The 18414-nt window shown below is 35.9% G+C and overlaps 1 protein-coding gene across 1 annotated transcript in view; it reads left to right on the plus strand.

The window, feature by feature from the left end:
• CWC27 (CWC27 spliceosome associated cyclophilin) overlaps window positions 1-18414 on the plus strand; it is a 232593-nt gene that overhangs the window by 155994 nt on the left and 58185 nt on the right. The window contains exons 12-13 of the mRNA XM_081233926.1: window positions 9509-9618; window positions 14168-14271. Coding sequence (XP_081090052.1) covers window positions 9509-9618; window positions 14168-14271 — 214 coding nt within the window. The remainder of the gene's footprint in view (window positions 1-9508; window positions 9619-14167; window positions 14272-18414) is intronic.

Raw genomic sequence — 18414 nt, forward strand, 5'->3', positions numbered from 1 at the left:
TGCTTTATTTCAGATGCCGGCAACCAGGGGTGGGGAGTGCAGGGAACACCGTCAGAGGCCGACTCCCTCTGGGCAAGAGCTCTTATAGGCTGAGGGAGGCGGCTACAGTCAGCTCTGACAGGCATCTTGAAATTGGTCATGGGTGGTCCGATCAGCGTCATCTTGATTGTTTGAGGTACAGTTAGTCTTCAGTTCCAGGGTCGGTTTGTTTCCAGTTCTTTGAGGCAAATTCTTGGAATTGTGACAGCTTATGTCATGGCTACAGCCTGGTCATCATGTAGTTAACTTCTTCCACCTGATGGGGCTTTCAGTATCTGTAAGACAGCTCACAAGTTCACAGGATATGGCTCAGAATATTATCTGTGGCCCTTGAGAAGGAACTAAAGGCCCTTGACTTTGCTTACTGACTAAACCATTATTGTTTTGTCCTGTTTGACTGCTTTTCTTTGCTTCTGCATTTTCTCACTTCTCTGATTAAACGTATTCTTTGGCTAAAGTTCTTCCACAGACAAAAGGCAGGCTGCAGACACGGTCATGCAGACCATAGGGCCCTGCTCCATTTCACTCCTTGTTTCCCCTAATGAAGTTCAGATTACTTACATGATCAGATTTTTATCTTATTTTCCTTATTCCCCATTTTATTTACCCATTCTTCATTTTCACAAAACATTTTTCCTCTTCCTCGTGTGTATCCTGCACTATGTTGCTTTCATGCTTTGGTTATGTTGTCTCTTTTACCTGCTGCGGCTAAATCTTATTTCACCTTTAAGGCCCAGTTATACTGCCACTTCCTCCACCCAACTTTCCCTCTTCCTCCTCTGCAGAAATTTTATAAGTACTTTATCAGGACCTCTCATATGTCATTTGTACCACCACACAGTTAAAGAGTACGTCTTATCCACTTTCCAGCCTATAAGGTCCTCAACATCAGAACTGCCTTTGTTTCCCTCACTCTCATACATAACAGTGCCCCCCTCCATAACTGTCTGCAGTATAATAGGGTAGAAAAAGCATGGGCTTTGAAGTCTGACAGCCCTGATTTCAATTCCTTGCTCTATCATTTATTAGCCATATAACCCTGGGCAAGACACTTAACATCTCTGAACCTCTGTTTCCTCATGCATAAAATGGAGACAATAATACTCCTTCTGTTGTTACAACATTAAGTGAGAAAGCAGGCAGAGAGTTCCTAGTATTGTATCTCAGACATGCTAGGTCTTAAAAACTGGTGAGGGCTTCCCTGGTGGCGCAGTGGTTGAGAGTCCGCCTGCCGATGCAGGGGACACGGGTTCGTGCCCCTATCCCGGAAGATCCCACATGCCGCGGAGCGGCTGGGCCCGCGAGCCATGGCCGCGGAGCCTGTGTGTCCGGAGCCTGTGCTCCGCAACGGGAGAGGCCACAGCAGTGAGAGGCCCGCGTACAGCAAAAAAAAAAAAAAAAAAACTGGTGATGGTGCTGGTAGTAGTGGTTGTACTTGTATTTTAGAAGCCACTTTATTGCTTCAGTTTCCTCAGTCACATAGAAAACAGGAAAAATACTCTGACATACCACACATGCAAGTATTTAAGGACTATTTTGAACCAGTTTGGAAACTCTCATAATTACTTGAAGAAAAGTACCTCATGAGTTTACTACAAAATAATAGAACCCTCCTTTAAGTACTGTTAGCAAGCATGATATTCTGCAGTGTTGAATTTGCTAGGTTAACCATAGCCTTAGGTGATTTTTAGATAGCAATTCTTTCTTTAGTGTTCTCCTTGATTGGCTTCATGAAATCTTTTTATCTTGAAGAATTTGGGGCTTTCTTCTTATTGCTACAACATAGAGTATATAATTTGTAGGTTCCACACCCAGAATGACAGGGCAACCTAGGGATGTTGTCAAAATGGCCATCAAACTACAAGAATTGTGGGTCACACCATATGGAGAAATACAAAGCGTGCTCTGTTGAGGGGCCTGGGGGCAACATCAATCAACCTTGTGCTAGTCCTAAAGTCCATGTGAGGGGGAATGAGGTAAAAGTGAACAGGAGCACAGACTACAGCCAACAGGTGGGAAGCTGGAGCCCCCAGAAGAGAAGCCATTCATGTCCCTCAGTAACTATTTATATATTGTAATTGTTTCTTGTGCTCATTATTAATAAGAATGGAGAAACATCTGATAAAAAGCTTATCAGAGAGCCTATACAATTAAAAACTTCATTAGTAAAAGACAACTAAGCCTAATTTAAATCAATTTAATGTTTAGTGTTCAGAACCTGTTTTTACCAATCTAAGTTCTCTTATCTCTTACTTCATTAGATAAGTTCACTTAACTTTATTTGAGTTGATTTTTAATGTAATATATACTTTGTGGTAATTAATTTATGTGATGTTATGACTATAAATTATTACCAACATGACTGCTATTTGAATTATAAACTCAACAAAGCAATATATAATACTCTAAAAAAAGAGGCAAAATTTTGTATTTGAAAAGGAGTGGGGCTTTCAAAACAATTTTTTTTAATTACTAATATCTTAAGGGAAAGTAACAAAAGTAAAAATTAAGAAAACTTCTAATTAGAGAACTACACCTATATTGGATATTCATGCCATTTTATAAATGGTCACACTGTACTGTAAATGTACAGTCAGCCCTCCATATCCATGGGTTCCCCATCCACAGATACAGCCAACCTTGGGTAGACCATATTCTGGGAAGAAAAAAATTCCAGAAAGTTCCAGAAAGCAAAACTTGAATTTGCTGCACACCAGCAACTATTTACGTAGCATTTACATTGTATTAGGTATTATGAGTAATCTAGAGTTGATTTAAAGGATATGGGAGGATGTACATAGGTTATATGCAAATATAAGGAACTTGAGCATCCTTGGATTTCAGTACGGGCATTGGGGGTCCTGGAATGAATTCCCCACAGATACTGAGGGACAACTGTATAGAATTTCAAAGTGATTGTTAGATTGTAATGACATATATCTGCAGTGATTATGTACTACAAAGAGAAAGTACACATAGCAGTGTATATAGAGAGGAAACAACATTGGGTTATCAAAAAATCTGGTTTCTGATATTCCCAGCTTGGCATAATCATTTAACCTCTCTGAGCCTCAGTTTTCTCATCTGTAAAATGAGCAAGTTATTACCCTCTAAGAACTTCTTAGTATTAATATTTTTGTCTTGTGATTCTGGACATATTCCTTTTGTACTAAATTTAAAACTTAAGATTAAATAGCCAATAGAATATGAATATTTAGACCCCCTTAGATATGAACTATCATATGTTCACTAGCCAGCCCTCCTGGAAGTGCCTAATGGAAAATACAACTGAAAATCAGTATTTTAATAGTTTATATTCCAAAATGGAATACAGTCTGAAAATGTGGATAAATTTAACTGTTTTATAACGTGTTACCTTCAGAGTTCTCAAATCAGCTAATAGAAAAACACAGAGGAAAATATTCCATATTACTTTCTTTTGAGAATTATTTTAAGCTCCAAAATAACATGAAGAAATGAGGCTAGGATGAACAACAGAGAAAGAAAAATTAAAAATTTGTGTAAATGTAGACAATTCCACTTAACGTTTGGTGCTGAAGCATACCTCAATGTTCAAGTATATTATTTCATGTAGTTCCTAAATTATTTAACCACTTTTGACTAATTTTCATGAAGCTACAGAGGCTTATTTTGACCACCAGATGGAGCCAGCATTGTTTGATTTGTAGAATTAAAAATATGCTGAAAATAAAAATAGGTTAAATGAAATTAATAAATTGCAGATTTCTTACTTTAGTTCATAGTACAGAAAAAATTAAACTTTTAGCCCAGTCTTTGCCTAAACTTCTACCTACTCTTCATAAATGTGCACATAGATACCTCCATTATATAATTTCTTTATTGTGAATTAGTTTTTATTTGAGCAGTTTCACTGGATAGAGAAAACAGTTTTCTTCTTATTCACCTTTTTAAGATATCATCTAAACACTTTCAATTATCTTCAAAACAAAATTAGTACAGGTTCACTCAATAAATATTATGGATTATAGCTATGAATATATTATATGTAGGCTCTCATTTTAATGTCACAGAATATTCCCACTGTTATCATTTCTATAATGGATTTTCTTACTAAAAGAAACCAAAAAACAGGCATTTTGACTGGGGTGGAGGATATGTAGTTTCTCCCCAGTAGCTCCTCAAGGAGATGAAGCCTCAATAAATGGCTACATTCATTCAATGGCTGCAATGAATGGCTGCAGCTCTTACAGGGATTCTACTCAGAAAGCTCACTGCTCAAGGGCTTAATCAGGGATAATTGCCTTCAAGTTGACTTTTACTCCTCTCACCTCTATTTAATAAGTGTCAGAAATCATCTAATTCCTTACAACTCAACTTAATTAGGCAGCTATCTACAGAAAAAGTATTTGTACACTAGGGGATCTAACCCCCTACAAGACCCTCAAGGAGCCATTCTATCCAGCAAGAGCTATAAGGCAACCATGCACACTGTTGTAATTTAAGATCTAAAAATGATCACTCTGTTCATTTGTCCATTCAGCTACTATTTATTGAGTACATACTATATGCAAGGAATATACTAGTCCACAAACAGGGCACTGTCCCTGCCATTTGAGTTTATAGCCAAGGGGGGCAGTACAAAGAGGCAGTTCTGATATAACGAAGTTAGCATCTACAAAGTGTTTAAAAACTCAAATGAGGACAATATATGATTAATTATGGAGAATCAAGAAAAGCCATAAAGAACTCTTTCTAGGAAATTATTTTCATTAACCCACTGTTTGGCAGACTGCAGTTCTCATTTATTATGGTCTGGGAGGAATTCAGGACCTTTTTTTGGTAGGACTTTATTTCATCAGGACACATCCAGTATGGTGACCTGATGCCTTTTTATGTCAGATTGGAATATTTTCTTCTAAGTTTTCTTGTGTTTCAGACATGAAGAAGAAATAAGCAAGCTGGTTAAATAGGCTGTACTTTAGAGCTAGACTGCATGGTTTCTTATTCTCGTGTTTATAATCCCTGAGATAAGTTATCTAACCTCTTACTGCCCTAGTTACCTTATCAGCAAAATGGGGTTAATAATATGACTTCCTCATAGGGTTGTTGGTTATGAGGATTAAACAAGTAATTCAAGGTACTAGTATCTGGCACACAGTGAGTACTTGAAATGTTAGCTATCATGCTAGCTATTTTCAAGTCTGGTACTTTTCCTAGAATTAATTTAAGATCTGGTATGTATAAAATTTGATTAAAACATACTTTGTTTTAATCATACTTTGAATAAGTATGATGAGATGTCAGTAGCTTTGGTATTTTTCTGTATACACTAAAGTCTGTCCCTTTTGTTTTCAAATGTTGTTTACTGTTATCACTAGTAAATAACATTTACCTTTATTTATATAAAAGTTTTTATTTATTATGGGACTTTTTCAAAAATTTCCTTGAAATAGTGGATCTAGATCTATTTAAAATCATTTATAAGTAGCTTTATTAACAGTTTCTGACACATAATAATCACTTACTAAACTTTTTATAAAAATGAATGAACGTGCAGCTACTTGAAGCTTTTAGCTCCTTGAGCTCTGGTACTGAGACAGTAGAGGGTATAAGCCCTTTTATCTATAAAATGAGGTTTGTAATAGATGGATATTGGTTCATTAGCTAAGTAACCAATAATTGAGTAGTCATCACTTCTTTATGCTCAGAACAAAAAGGTTTTGTAATGAAGAGATTCAAGTGGAGCAAAGATTATGTTTCTGACTCGTTCTTAGGGAACAGTTAGAGACATTCTTTATAACACGCAGGGGGAAAAGTGCAGTATTGAACCTTTAGTCTTATTACAGATTGTCACCAAAACTAGGAGTCAGAACATAAGTTTTAGCCCAAGTTCTGCTGCTAATCCACATGGGACACTAGCTAAGTTCTAGTGCTCTAGCAAACTGATGCTCTAGTAGTAAATTGATGGTTATAGTGTTGTTGGACATTCTTGTCACCAAACCTTTGTATATATATTTCCTAATATTATCTCAGAGGTCACTAAGATATTAAATTTTTTTTATTCTAACACTATAACATGGGTAAGCTTTAACTCCTCTCTAGTTGGCTAATATTCTACCCAAGAATCAGCAACATAATACTTACAATCAATGGCTTGATTTCTTAACTATTTTACATATATTATGTTTATTTTACTCTTTAGATTACTTTCTAGAATGAAAAGCCTGCATCATGTATGCTTTAGATATCGTTCATAGCATTCCTAGAGTGTCAGGCATGTGGGCAGCACTTACTAAATTTTATTTTCTGAACTGAAGTTTTAATTGAAGACAGTAGGGCACAGTGTGGGATTTTAGTATCCTAGAGACCTGGCTTCAAGTTCCAGCTTTCGTATATTCTAATTGTGGTCTTATCCTGTTTCCATATTTTAAAATAGGTTTATAGATACTTTCTTCATGGATAGTCAAAGAACCTTAGCATGGTACCTAACAGATAGTAGGTTTTTACTAAATGTTCTTTTCCCCTCCATTCTTCATTCCTATTTATTTCGCATATATTTTATAGAAATTTCAGTTAATAACAAATAGTTGTCATACTGTGTCATTATTTATAAATTATCATCCAGCATATATTGAGATTTTTAAGAAAAGCATAAGTAGAGCACTCTGTACTAAACTGATTTTTTTCAAACTCCTTTTATATTTTATTAGCTAGTTTTATGTGACTAAAATCATCCAGTCACTTATTCAATTTTTGTTTATTCAGGGGCATTCAAGTACATGAGAAATGAATGTGCTACTTCCTGTTCTGGCAACATGGACTGAGTTAAGACAGAACTTTCTCCTTCTACAAATATATAGAAATTCTGGATAAAATATGATCCAGCCCAATTTAAATACTTACCCAAGCTTGAAAGAGACAGAGAGGGGGCTGGCAGGGTGAGGGAAAGTGAAAGGGAGTGGAGGGAGAGAGAAGGTAAGAAAGAAAGGAAAATTCCTACATACCAGAAACAAAGGTGAGGCGTAACCAGAGCATTAAGTGGGCAAGTTGACACTATAGTTGCCCAGGGGGATATTGGAACCAGATGTAGGCTCTGATAGCTAGAAGCTGAGGTTTTAATCTCACACTTGGACAGAGATATAGTCTTGGATCAAGAGAGGAAGGAACTAAAAAACATGTCCACCTGGTCAGGAAGGCATGTCATTTTTCAGAGCTCTATGTGGGAGGAAAAAAAAAAAGTCTATCATAAAAAAAATCAAAACTCTAAAACTCTACAAGGCACAGCTATAAAGTCTGAATGTACACTGCCTATATGGTACAGGAACCCTAAGCCAGGAAATTAACTTGGGGAAAAAATGGCTGTGCACTAATGAAACCCCTTAATTTCCTGGTAGAAACAAATGCAAAAGCTCTCTGTAGGACTCCTTACATAATCCTGGGTGCCAAGGATTCCTATGGAGCATGATGAAGATGTAGCTCTAGCTGTAGGTACATGCACAGTCAAAAATTAGAAAACACATGGGGAAATAACCACTCTGGAGAGAGTCAGGAGACATAATAGAAGGATCCCCAAGAATAATCTGAAAGATAAAACATAACAAGTGTCTAGAATTTTAAGCTATGATTATTAAAATCAATGACTCAGTTTATATCTTAAAAACTGATTAGATACAACTAAACAGAGAATTAGTGAACTGAAATATAGAGCTAAGGAAATTACTCAGAGTATAGTGTTGAGAAATAAAAACATGAAAAATGAATGTGCTGTGAACATTTGATCACACTATAAACAGAAGTAGTTTATACTGATATGATATACCCAGTTAGGAAATAGAAGAGTTGACCATATTTTTCACACAGTTGAGTTTGTGCAGCAGATATCATTGCGTTTGACTCTGTGTACCATGTAGAAGTGTTTGGGTTATAGTTTCCATGCAGTCCAGATGGAACCTTAGCAGGCTTAATCTTGGTATCACAGATGTATATAATGAAAGGTCAGCTGATTTCACAGCTATTCTCAAGCTGTTTGCCTATTCATTTTGGCTAGAAATAAAAACAGGAGGAGAGGAAAGACATCCTAAAGCCAGACAATTAAAAATCTCAGAAGACTAAGAACTAGAGAAACCATTGTTAAATGATTACCACAGTCTAGCTAATTAACATATCCATCACCTTACAGAGTTACAGTTTGTGTGTGTGTGTATGTGTGGTGATCAACTTTCTTAGCAAATTTTAATTATATACAATACAGTATTATTAACTGTAGTTACCATGCTGTACATTAGATCTCCAGACTTTTCTATCCCACATAATTGAATCTTTGTACCCTTTGACCCACATCAAAATCATATTAGGTAAACATAAAAAGACTACTTGTTTCTTAGTTCACACATTTTTTTAACTAAACAATCTCTTGAACAAAATGGCTGATCATTAATACATTACACATTAATTATTTTCCTCAAACTAGGTAACAAAGAGGCAAGCAACAAACCAAGGCTTGAATAGAAAGATTACTGGTATTCTTGATTTCAGCTGGCTCATCTTGGTTTGCCAGCCAAAGATGAGAAGAGATAGGTTTTTGGGTTTTTTTTTCCTTAAGTCACAAATTTTCATTAATATATATAAATGTAACATACTGTAAAATGTTAGTACTTTTTTTTCTGAGGCAAACCTGTATTCTGTGAACCCAGATGTTAGTTAATCTTTGTTTGTATGGAATTATTGCAGGATCAAATCCATAGATTTTTTTTTCTAATTTCTAATTTAGCAAAAATTATTTCTATCTGCTCTAGGTAACTGTCCTAACTGATTTTTTGTTAGATATATTTATATTTTATGATGCCATTAAATTGAAATTGTTTGTTGTTATTATTTTAACTGGGGAGCAAAAGTGGCAGGTAATTGGAAAATCAACCAGTATTGAAAGATTATATCTTATAAGGCAAGAGAATAATGTAAAATGGTATTGCTGAACTTTAGGAATACCTTACTTATTTTAAAAGTGAGATAGACAGGGGGAAGGGTTAGGGGGAGGGATAGTTAGGGAGTTGGGGATTGACATGTACACACTGCTGTATTTAAAATGGATAACCAACAAGGACCTACTGTATAGCACAGGGAACTCTGGTCAATATTATGTAACAACTTAAATGGGAAAAGAATTTGAAAAAGAATAGATACATGTATATGTATAACTGAGTCACTTTGCTGTACACCTGAAACTAACACAACATTGTTAATCAACTATACTCCAATATAAAATAAAAAATAAAAAAAAATTAACTGAAGAAAAAAAGTGAGATAGATGATTTTATAGTCAAATGAATACAGTTGAGAACAACTACAATAGTACAATATATAATAAAGATGTTTATAAAATTGGTTGATAAATTAACATCAATCACTTTCTAATCTAGGTAATCATTGTGGAGCTTCCATAGAGCCTTTTTACTATTTATCCTAAGACTATTCTATTATTCCTCAGAGGAGGAGGCTGCTCCAGATGGTGCTGTTGCAGAATACAGACGAGAAAAGCAAAAGTATGAAGCTTTGAGGAAGCAGCAGGCAAAGAAGGGAACTTCCCGTGAAGACCAGGTAACTTCACAAACCAAAATCCATATACAGTTCATTGCCTTTTAATTGTCTTCAAGTGTTGTTAATGGAGCCTAATTTGATTATACACAAGGGGAAACATCACCTCTTAAAAATGGATATATTAAGGATATATTAATATAGGGGTGAAGTGATAAGGACCTTGGCCACTTAAGCAAAGATCCAGATGACAGAGTTCTTTCCTGACATAAAGGCATAAAGCCTAAAACTTTCAGGTTTCAACCTTGTACTCCCTTATTAAACACAGGAAGGCACGTAGTAAAACCACATATTACCAGATACTCAGGTAGAACCTTTGACTAAGTGAATATTATGAGATGGGGGAATTATAAATGATGAAGGTGTCTCTTCTGGATCAGCATCTCAACTGCTGCCTAGGCAGCTCCACTTGAAATTGTACAGTGCCTGTAAATAAGGCACTTTGTCCGCTAGTTGACTTCTACCATAAATAATACCACGAAAGTCTGCTTACTGAAAGTCATTCCTGAATCTTTAAGTAGTAATATAAGAGGATTGTCAGAAATCAAGAATAAAAAAGAGACAGGAAGCAAGCTCATCAATTTGGGAGTCAACACCATGCAGCACTTGGCACTTGATAAAATGAATCTCTTCAGCAGCTCTTTATGTTGAAAAGCTAGGGGGCAGACCAAAATTACTTATATTCGGTGCTGCCATATATACATGAGAACATGCCATTTTAGGCATATAAATAAAATAGGCAAAATAAAAGTAAATTAAAAAGCCCAAGCCTAGGGCTTCCCTGGTGGCGCAGTGGTTGAGAGTCCGCCTACCGATGCAGGGGACACGGGTTCGTGCCCCGGTCCGGGAAGATCCCACATGCCGCAGAGCGGCTAGGCCCGTGAGCCATGGCCACTAAGCCTGCGCATCCAGAGCCTGTGCTCCGCAACGGGAGAGGCCACAACAGTGAGAGGCCCATGTACTGCAAAAAAAAAAAAAAAAAAAAAAAAAAAAAAGACCAAGCCTATTTGAATAAATTAATCTAATCAGGAACTATATTATAAATGACACCTAATTACTGGTAAGGAAGATCATGCATCAGTGCCCGGAGTGAAAATAATCATAGGGAAAATTCAACAAGAATTCAGGTATAGTAAATTGTAATTACAGAGAACTAACGTGTAGTTTTCTAAAGAAATGGCACATCAAATGAAGTTAGGAAAAAGTACTTTATTAACTTGTTTTCATGGACTCACAAAGTCCTCTGAATGTACTCCCAAAAGATGTGAAGGATCACTCTTATTCTTGCATTCCTCTTTCTTCCCTCCTAGTAAATAATTATTAAGAATCTACCATGTCCTAATCACTGTATTTGGTGGTAAACGAGGTAGAAACATCCCTGTCTTCTCTGAGCTATCAGGAAAAAGAGGCAGTTAAGTAATACAAATAAAATGGGGTGAACATTATGACAGGTTAGATACAGGAAACTATGTCGGTGTATAACAGTAGGACCTAACATGGCATAAGAATCTGGGAAGGCCTCCCTGAGAAAATGATTTGTCAGCTGAGCTTTGAGGGTGGATAGGACATAACATGGCTAGACTAAAGGGACAGTATATGAGGAGTCTTTGACCTCTTTTGCAAAGAACTAAAAGATGTTAAGTATGACTGGAACTTAGACTAAGAGAAAGAAAGAGATGAGTCTGGAGAGGTAAGCAGGAGCCAGTTCACACAAGATATTTTTGAGCCATATTATGGAGTTGAGATTTACCCTAAGAGCAGTGGGGAGCCATCGAAGGAAGGAGGTGATATGATCTCATTTGCACTATGGGAAGATCCCTCCAACCTGGCTGCAGTATGGAGAGTAGACTGGACCCGGGGCAGGACTGGCAGCCCAGAGGCCATTTGAGAGACTCTTCTGTGTAGATATGCATGCACAAAGTGTGCCAGGGCAGGCCCCTTCAACACAGCTTCTTCATGCAGGGAAGGCTTGCTCTGTGCTGAAGAGCACGCTGTTAATGGTTGGCCCTACATTCCTTCAGCAAAAGCTAGAAGACTAATTCCCCTGGAGATGCCAAACAGAAATGCCTCCATGCAGATCCTATCTTCTTCAACCTATATTGGGCCCCATTTTTTTTGTGGTGTTAGCTTTTCTGCCTAGTGTCCTTTCTTGCCTTTTGAATGCAACTAGAGAAAGTCCAATCTTGAATACAGGAGAAATTAAGAAAGTCTGAGAGGATGTTTTTTTGTTTGTCATAGTCCCAGTCCTCCTTTTTTGAGCAAATACCAATAGCACGTTAATTGGCTCTAAAAACAGACTGCCTCGCCACTTTCAACTCAAAAGAATAAAATCCAGGTCTGGCGCAGTTTCCTAGGAAGTTTGAAAATTTCATTCCACTAAGGTCTCCTTTGTTTTCATTTTTCTTTATGCCCTCAGAAAAGACGTTTCCAAGTGTGTGAAAATCCACCATCAAAAATTGATGGGGTTTGCTTTTAAGTGATAGATAGATAGATAGATAGATATAGAGATAGAGATAGAGATAGACATGTAGAGGTATATATTTATATAATATATAGATATATACACACACAGAAACACTTAAGAAGCCTTGAAGAATATATACCAAATGTCCACAATGGTTACTTATTCTTAGTGGTGGGATAATAGATATTTTTGTTTTGCTTCTCTTTGTTTTCTAATATTTCTACAATAATCACTTTTCTTATTATAAAGCAAATACAATAAAAGTTTGTAGGTGAAAGGTTTTTTTAATGAATAAGGTTTTAAAACAAAGGATGTTTTCTTTATCTGTTAACATTGTTTGAAGAGCTTAGTCCTACAATTGCTACTCTAGAAACAGATAAAATATCTAAACCCTCACATGCTAGCAGCCCTCAGAACGCCTATGAGAATATTCTATAGAATTTATAGTTTTTCCTTAAAACTCATCTCATTCAGCAACTATGGTAATGTATATATTTTCCACCACTGTCCCTGTGGGCATTAAATTTTGCAGAAACATATAAGGCACTTTTCACTATCATTTTTTAGCAATAACTGCCTTTGTTTCTTGCAGACATTTTGACATCACCTGTCTTTATTGAGCTTAGGTTCTAGACCACCAAAACCTACTTAATTTTTTCATGAACCATGGTCTTAATGATATTTTAGATAAATTCTGGAGCCTCCAAGTTACTGTGATTCTTTATTATATTTGTTATTCACATATTGAACTATCACACACATTTTCCCTTATGAAATGTAAGTACAGTTGGCCCTTGAACAACACAGCTTTGAACTTTGTGGGTCCACTTATATGTGAATTTCTTTCAGTAAATATGTACTACAGTTCTAGACCAACTGCAGTTGGTTGCATAACCACCAATGTAGAGGGAGAGCTGGCTGTAAAGTTATGAGTGGATTTTCAACCGCTCAGAGGGTTGGTGCCCCTAACACTCATGTTGTTTAAGGGTCAACTGTATTTTAGTACTGAATTCAATGTACCAGCATCTTAATTAGAAACTTGATTTTTTTAGACAAGGTAGTACTTTATCCCATTTCACAGTTATGTACTTTTAAAAACTATAGAATAAAAAAACATTTCTCTAATTTCTGATTCTCTACTCAAATTCTGAAGCAAACTATTAAGGTATAGCCAGGGGACAATATGATTAAAATTTCAGGTACCTGCTGTTTCCTTTTACCTACAAAGGACATTGGAGCCAAAAATAAAAATATCAGAGAAATAGTCCCTTTTTTACAAAAACACACTCAATGTGATATTTATATCCTACTTCTTTCACTTAACAATAGAATATAATATTTCTTGTGTATAATTTTAATAATAGTGTAATCACATATTCATTGCTTTTTACCAAATTTATCTAGCTCCTTATTAATAGACATTTAACATGTTTCCATTTTTCACTTGTATGAATATTGCTGCAGTGCACATCTTTTGCATAAGCCATTTTCAGTGTTTCAGATTATTTTTCTACATGTATTCCCAGGATTGGAATTATTGAATCAAAGGGAATGATCATTTTAAAGTTTCTGATATGTATAAAAAACTTTCCAAAGATGTCACTCCAATTTACGCACCTTCCAACAATTAACATGTTCATTCATTTCACCTTCCCCAACATTGACATTTTTATATTTTTGGAAATTTGTTCAATACTATTTGTTTTTGGTGGGGTTTTTTTTTGATTTCACATGTCTTAGTGAAGTACCTCCCTATCTTGTGGACACTAAAAACTTAGCTATTAGTAAGCATGCATTTTAAAGTTTAAACATCTTCTACATAAACAAATTTATTTTCCCCAAATCAGAAAATAGTCACATGTCCCTGAGGGAAAATGTCAGTGCAAGTGCAAATGGGGCAATGTCAAGGTTTGTGAATATCAATCACTGTTGCAGCTGGAAGCCAGTTTTGTTATTTTCCTTCAAAATTAAAAAAATTAAGTGTTTTACATCCTGGAAGGATACTTTCTTTTCTACCAAATTTAAATGTCTCTTCTGAAATTATATTTATCCTTATCAGTAAACTTAGCAGTCTAATTGTTATTTCAGACCCTTGCGCTGCTGAACCAGTTTAAATCTAAACTCACTCAAGCAATTGCTGAAACTCCTGAAAATGACATTTCTGAACCAGAAGTAGAAGATGATGAAGGATGGTAAGGCCTTTGATTTCTTTATATTACCATGAACAAACAAGCTCAAAGCAGAGACACTATTAGGATATTTCTACTATATCATCCCTTTTTTTTTCAGACTTTGCCTTCCATTATACCCTCATCATTATAGGGCCTTGGCACCCTTTTACTTCATTTCAGTTCAGTAAGCATTTATTTAGTGCTTGGTGTATTCCCAGTATTGGGCTAGCCAGTAGAAAATACACAGGAAATATATGACCCTATCCTTGCCCTAAATAACTTTCTAATATTGTGGAAAAGATAAGACTCACGTTAAACAGCTAGAAAACAGCCTTAGAAGATTCTGAGTCATTAACTTCTTACACTTTCCCACAAACATTTTAGAACTCATTAGTCCATTTCATAATCCTACTAAGTTCCTCTTCAAATTATGACCTACAGGATCCTAGCAATACATGCATAGTTAACTTATTTTTATCTTTGGATATTTTTCAGCTTTTTAAGACACTGATAAGAAATAAAGGGATTAATGACTTGTATGTGTCCTGTGCTTAGCACTTTATCCTATACTGGCAAAAAGGAAAAAAAAAAAGAGTAAGCACTGTGCTTTTCTCTTCTCACACTCCTCTGCCCTCCAGCTGACTCCACATGTAGTATATTAGGCCTCCCCGAACCTAACTGCCTCCACGCCCGCACTACACCCTGGCTCAGGCACATTGCTGTGAGCAAGCCAGTGGGTCACCCCCCACACATGACTCACCCTCTGGAGCCTCTGAACTGTCACATGTGCCATTACCCCAACCTAGAATCATAGCCTCACTCCTCTCTGCCAAACAGCATCTCTCCCCTATTTCAAAACTCTGTTCAACACTCCCATCCTCCAGGAAACCAGTCAGCAAGATTTGTTGAGCACTCACAAATCTAGAGGGTGGAGGAAAGAGGGCTGGAACACATATTAAAAAAGACATAAAAACACTTATTAAGAAAACATTTAAGCAAGTAAGGCTCTGCAACTATATATAACTTTAATCAAAAGGGCCGGGTGATGATGATTTGAATGGGATGAATCCTACCTACCATACGATCCTGGAATTACTTGTATATTTCTCGATATGTGATTTCTGTATGGTCTGGGTTATGATGCCAATTTTTATAAAACCCTAGGTCTCTTTTAATAGGTTTCTATTACTTATGTGTATTTGTTTATACTTAAATTCAAAGTTGCTTAAGGCAGAAGCTGGCTCCTCCCATAGTTCTTTGCTAAAGGTGAAGGCTCAGTGAGTGTTGAATGACCCATAGAGATAAATGCACATTGCACAGAAAAACTTCATTTTTTTAAATGACTGGACAGGTTTAGTTTTATTTTGGATTCTTTGAATGTCTCAAAATATCTTTCAAGTGTTTTGGGTTCAGCCACTACACACAAAAAAATGTTTTGCCAAGTCCTCTTCCCCTTATTTTTGAATCCATATGCATTTTTTAAGGAAATATGATCCATGTGTTTCTGATTCATTTACACTTAACTCATCAAGATGGTGTTTTGTAAGAGCAGTTTGATGCCCAATACGTTTTTTTAACCTTTTTGTAAGCCATTTAAGTCCTTTTTTATTGAACAGGAAAGTCACCAACAAAGTTAAACCCAGAAGTTTCATTTGAAACTCATAACCCACAGGATTCAAATTTACTTTCAACTTGGCAAGACCGTTTACCTTCCCAAGGTTCTTCCTAGTCCCTTGGTTCAGTATCCTGTCATTTTGAATTCCTCATTAGCATCAGATATCAATTAGTGTTTTTGAAAGTGTCATTCTTGTTTTTGATGTGATTTCACAATACAGTCAATGTTCTAACATCCTCATTAGAGAGTTAAACAAATGGGGAAACTTCACCAGATTGGGGGAAAAAAAGATCACTGGTCAATGACATTGGCTAGTTCTCCATCTGGGGAACAAAAATAAGTGGTAAAGGAAGGGGAAATAGGGTAAAGGAACCATTACCAGCGGTTCCTTTCTGCTTGCAATTGCAGTCACCTAACCAGAAAGTCAGAACTCTACACTATGTACCTACATACTTTTTGTATATTTTTTTAATCTAACATCTAATTAAAGTACCTTTAGTATTCTTACAGAATACATGGGGGCACTTATATACAGCCTTTTTGTTGCATTGTAGAATACTGAAATTTCATAACCTGATAAGCAACAGCATCACTTCTGTCCATAAATAAAACAGTTCAGCTTTATCAAGTCTCTGGTGATTTAGATCATCTCTCATAAAGTATACTCCACTCAGAAAAGAAGTCTTGTATTCAAAATGATTTATAGCAAATATTACGACTTCATGGCATGTGCATGTGTGTTATGCATAAATTACATGGTTCCCAGACTATTTTGTAGGTCACGCTTGCCGCTTTTCTAAGAAGTGAAAGTCAGCCTGTGCTGTACTACACCGTCAGGGTCTGTTATCTGAGGTAAAATGATTGCTTCTAAGACATTTTTATGTGTCCACATGAGTGACCACACATTGAGGGATCATTTTCATTTTCTGTCAAGATAGAAACCATTACCAATTTGTTATGTTTTCTTTTACTTGGCAAACTGTTCTATTCACATTTTTGGCTGAGCTGCTGTATTGGCATAGTATACAACAGACATTTGGGTACCATTCAGCAGCATTCTACTTTTTATGCAAAAAAAAAGAAAAAGTGGGATGGGGTGAGAAAGAAAAGAAATATGATTCTATTGTAAACACTGTATATGGTGTTTGATAATTATTCCCAGATTTCACTGTCTAACAAGGCATTTAAGGAAGTGTTATTAGTAGATCTAAGCTGAAATGCATGATAGAAATTTTTCACTCAAAATTATTGTCATTCTTCCTTTGTTGGGATATATACTGCCAATATTTGATAGTGGTAGTGACGGGCACCAGATTCTAGTATAGCAGCTAAAGGAGACTCTTTGCCACTACATTCCTTCATCCCATAGCATCACACACTCTTATAGCTATAGAAACCTTCTTCAAACATGGATTTTATAAAACCAACTAGATACATAGCAGGAGTTATCAGCCAAAGGATTCATATGACCATGTGGATGAAGTCCATATGCCATTTTGGGTTTGGTTAGATAAAGCTTGGTTAGCTCCCCAAAAAAGTTTTGAGAGCTGTCTGACAAGGCAGTAGAGAGACTTATAAAAAAGAAAGCCACCTGCTCCTTACACAACAAAATTGGCATTCTAAGGGGAGGGAAAAAATTAAATCTATGAGAGTAGACTGCAGTCTTGTGAACATTAACTATTCACTACTATGTTCCATTGAAAATTCTTTCCAGATTGTTAACATAAAACTTCACAACAAACATACAAGATAAAATAATAATATAAATGTCTATCTGCCTTCCTCCCTTTTCCTCTTCTCTCTCTCCCCTTCACCACTTTCCCTTAGTACATACAGTATTCAGTAATATAAGAATAGGAAAACACTAACAACTGCATGGTTGCCTCAAGTAAATATTTTAATTATTTTATTATATAAAGAAAAGATACTCACTGTAGAAAAACCAGAGTATAGATCCCACAAAAGAAGTAAATTAAATCACCTGTGATCCCAAACTCAACAATAAATATTAATTTATACATACATACATATATATATATATATATATATATATACACCCTTCCACATACTTTTATGCATATTTTAGGCAGAAATGAGATTATATAATACTACAGTTTTATAACTTGGTTTTTTTCCCTCAGCAATATATAATGAGTACTTTTCCTTGCCGTACGTAATTTTATGATATACTGTTTGAATTCTGTACTGTGACCATATAGTATTCCATTATATGCTGAACCATGGTTTACTCGATCAGTGCCATGTTGTTGGATATTTAGGCTCTTTCCGGTTTTTATTATTATACACAGCACTGTAATGAACATCCTTATATCTATGTCATTGCTGCTTTTCTCAGGATAAATTTCTAAAACTGGAATTGCTTAGTCAGTGGGTATGCATGTTAGGCTCTGCTAAATATTTTCAAATGGCCCTACCAAAATGTCATTCCAATTTATACTCCCAAATAAATATCATTTTTATGACTTGCTTTTAGGGCTGTTAGAATCATAAGAATTAATTAAGGTACTTTACAACAGTTAGTGAAAGAG

The sequence above is a fragment of the Mesoplodon bidens genome (assembly GCF_964165515.1).
Source record: "Mesoplodon bidens genome assembly, chromosome: 4".
Lineage (NCBI taxonomy): Eukaryota > Metazoa > Chordata > Mammalia > Artiodactyla > Ziphiidae > Mesoplodon > Mesoplodon bidens.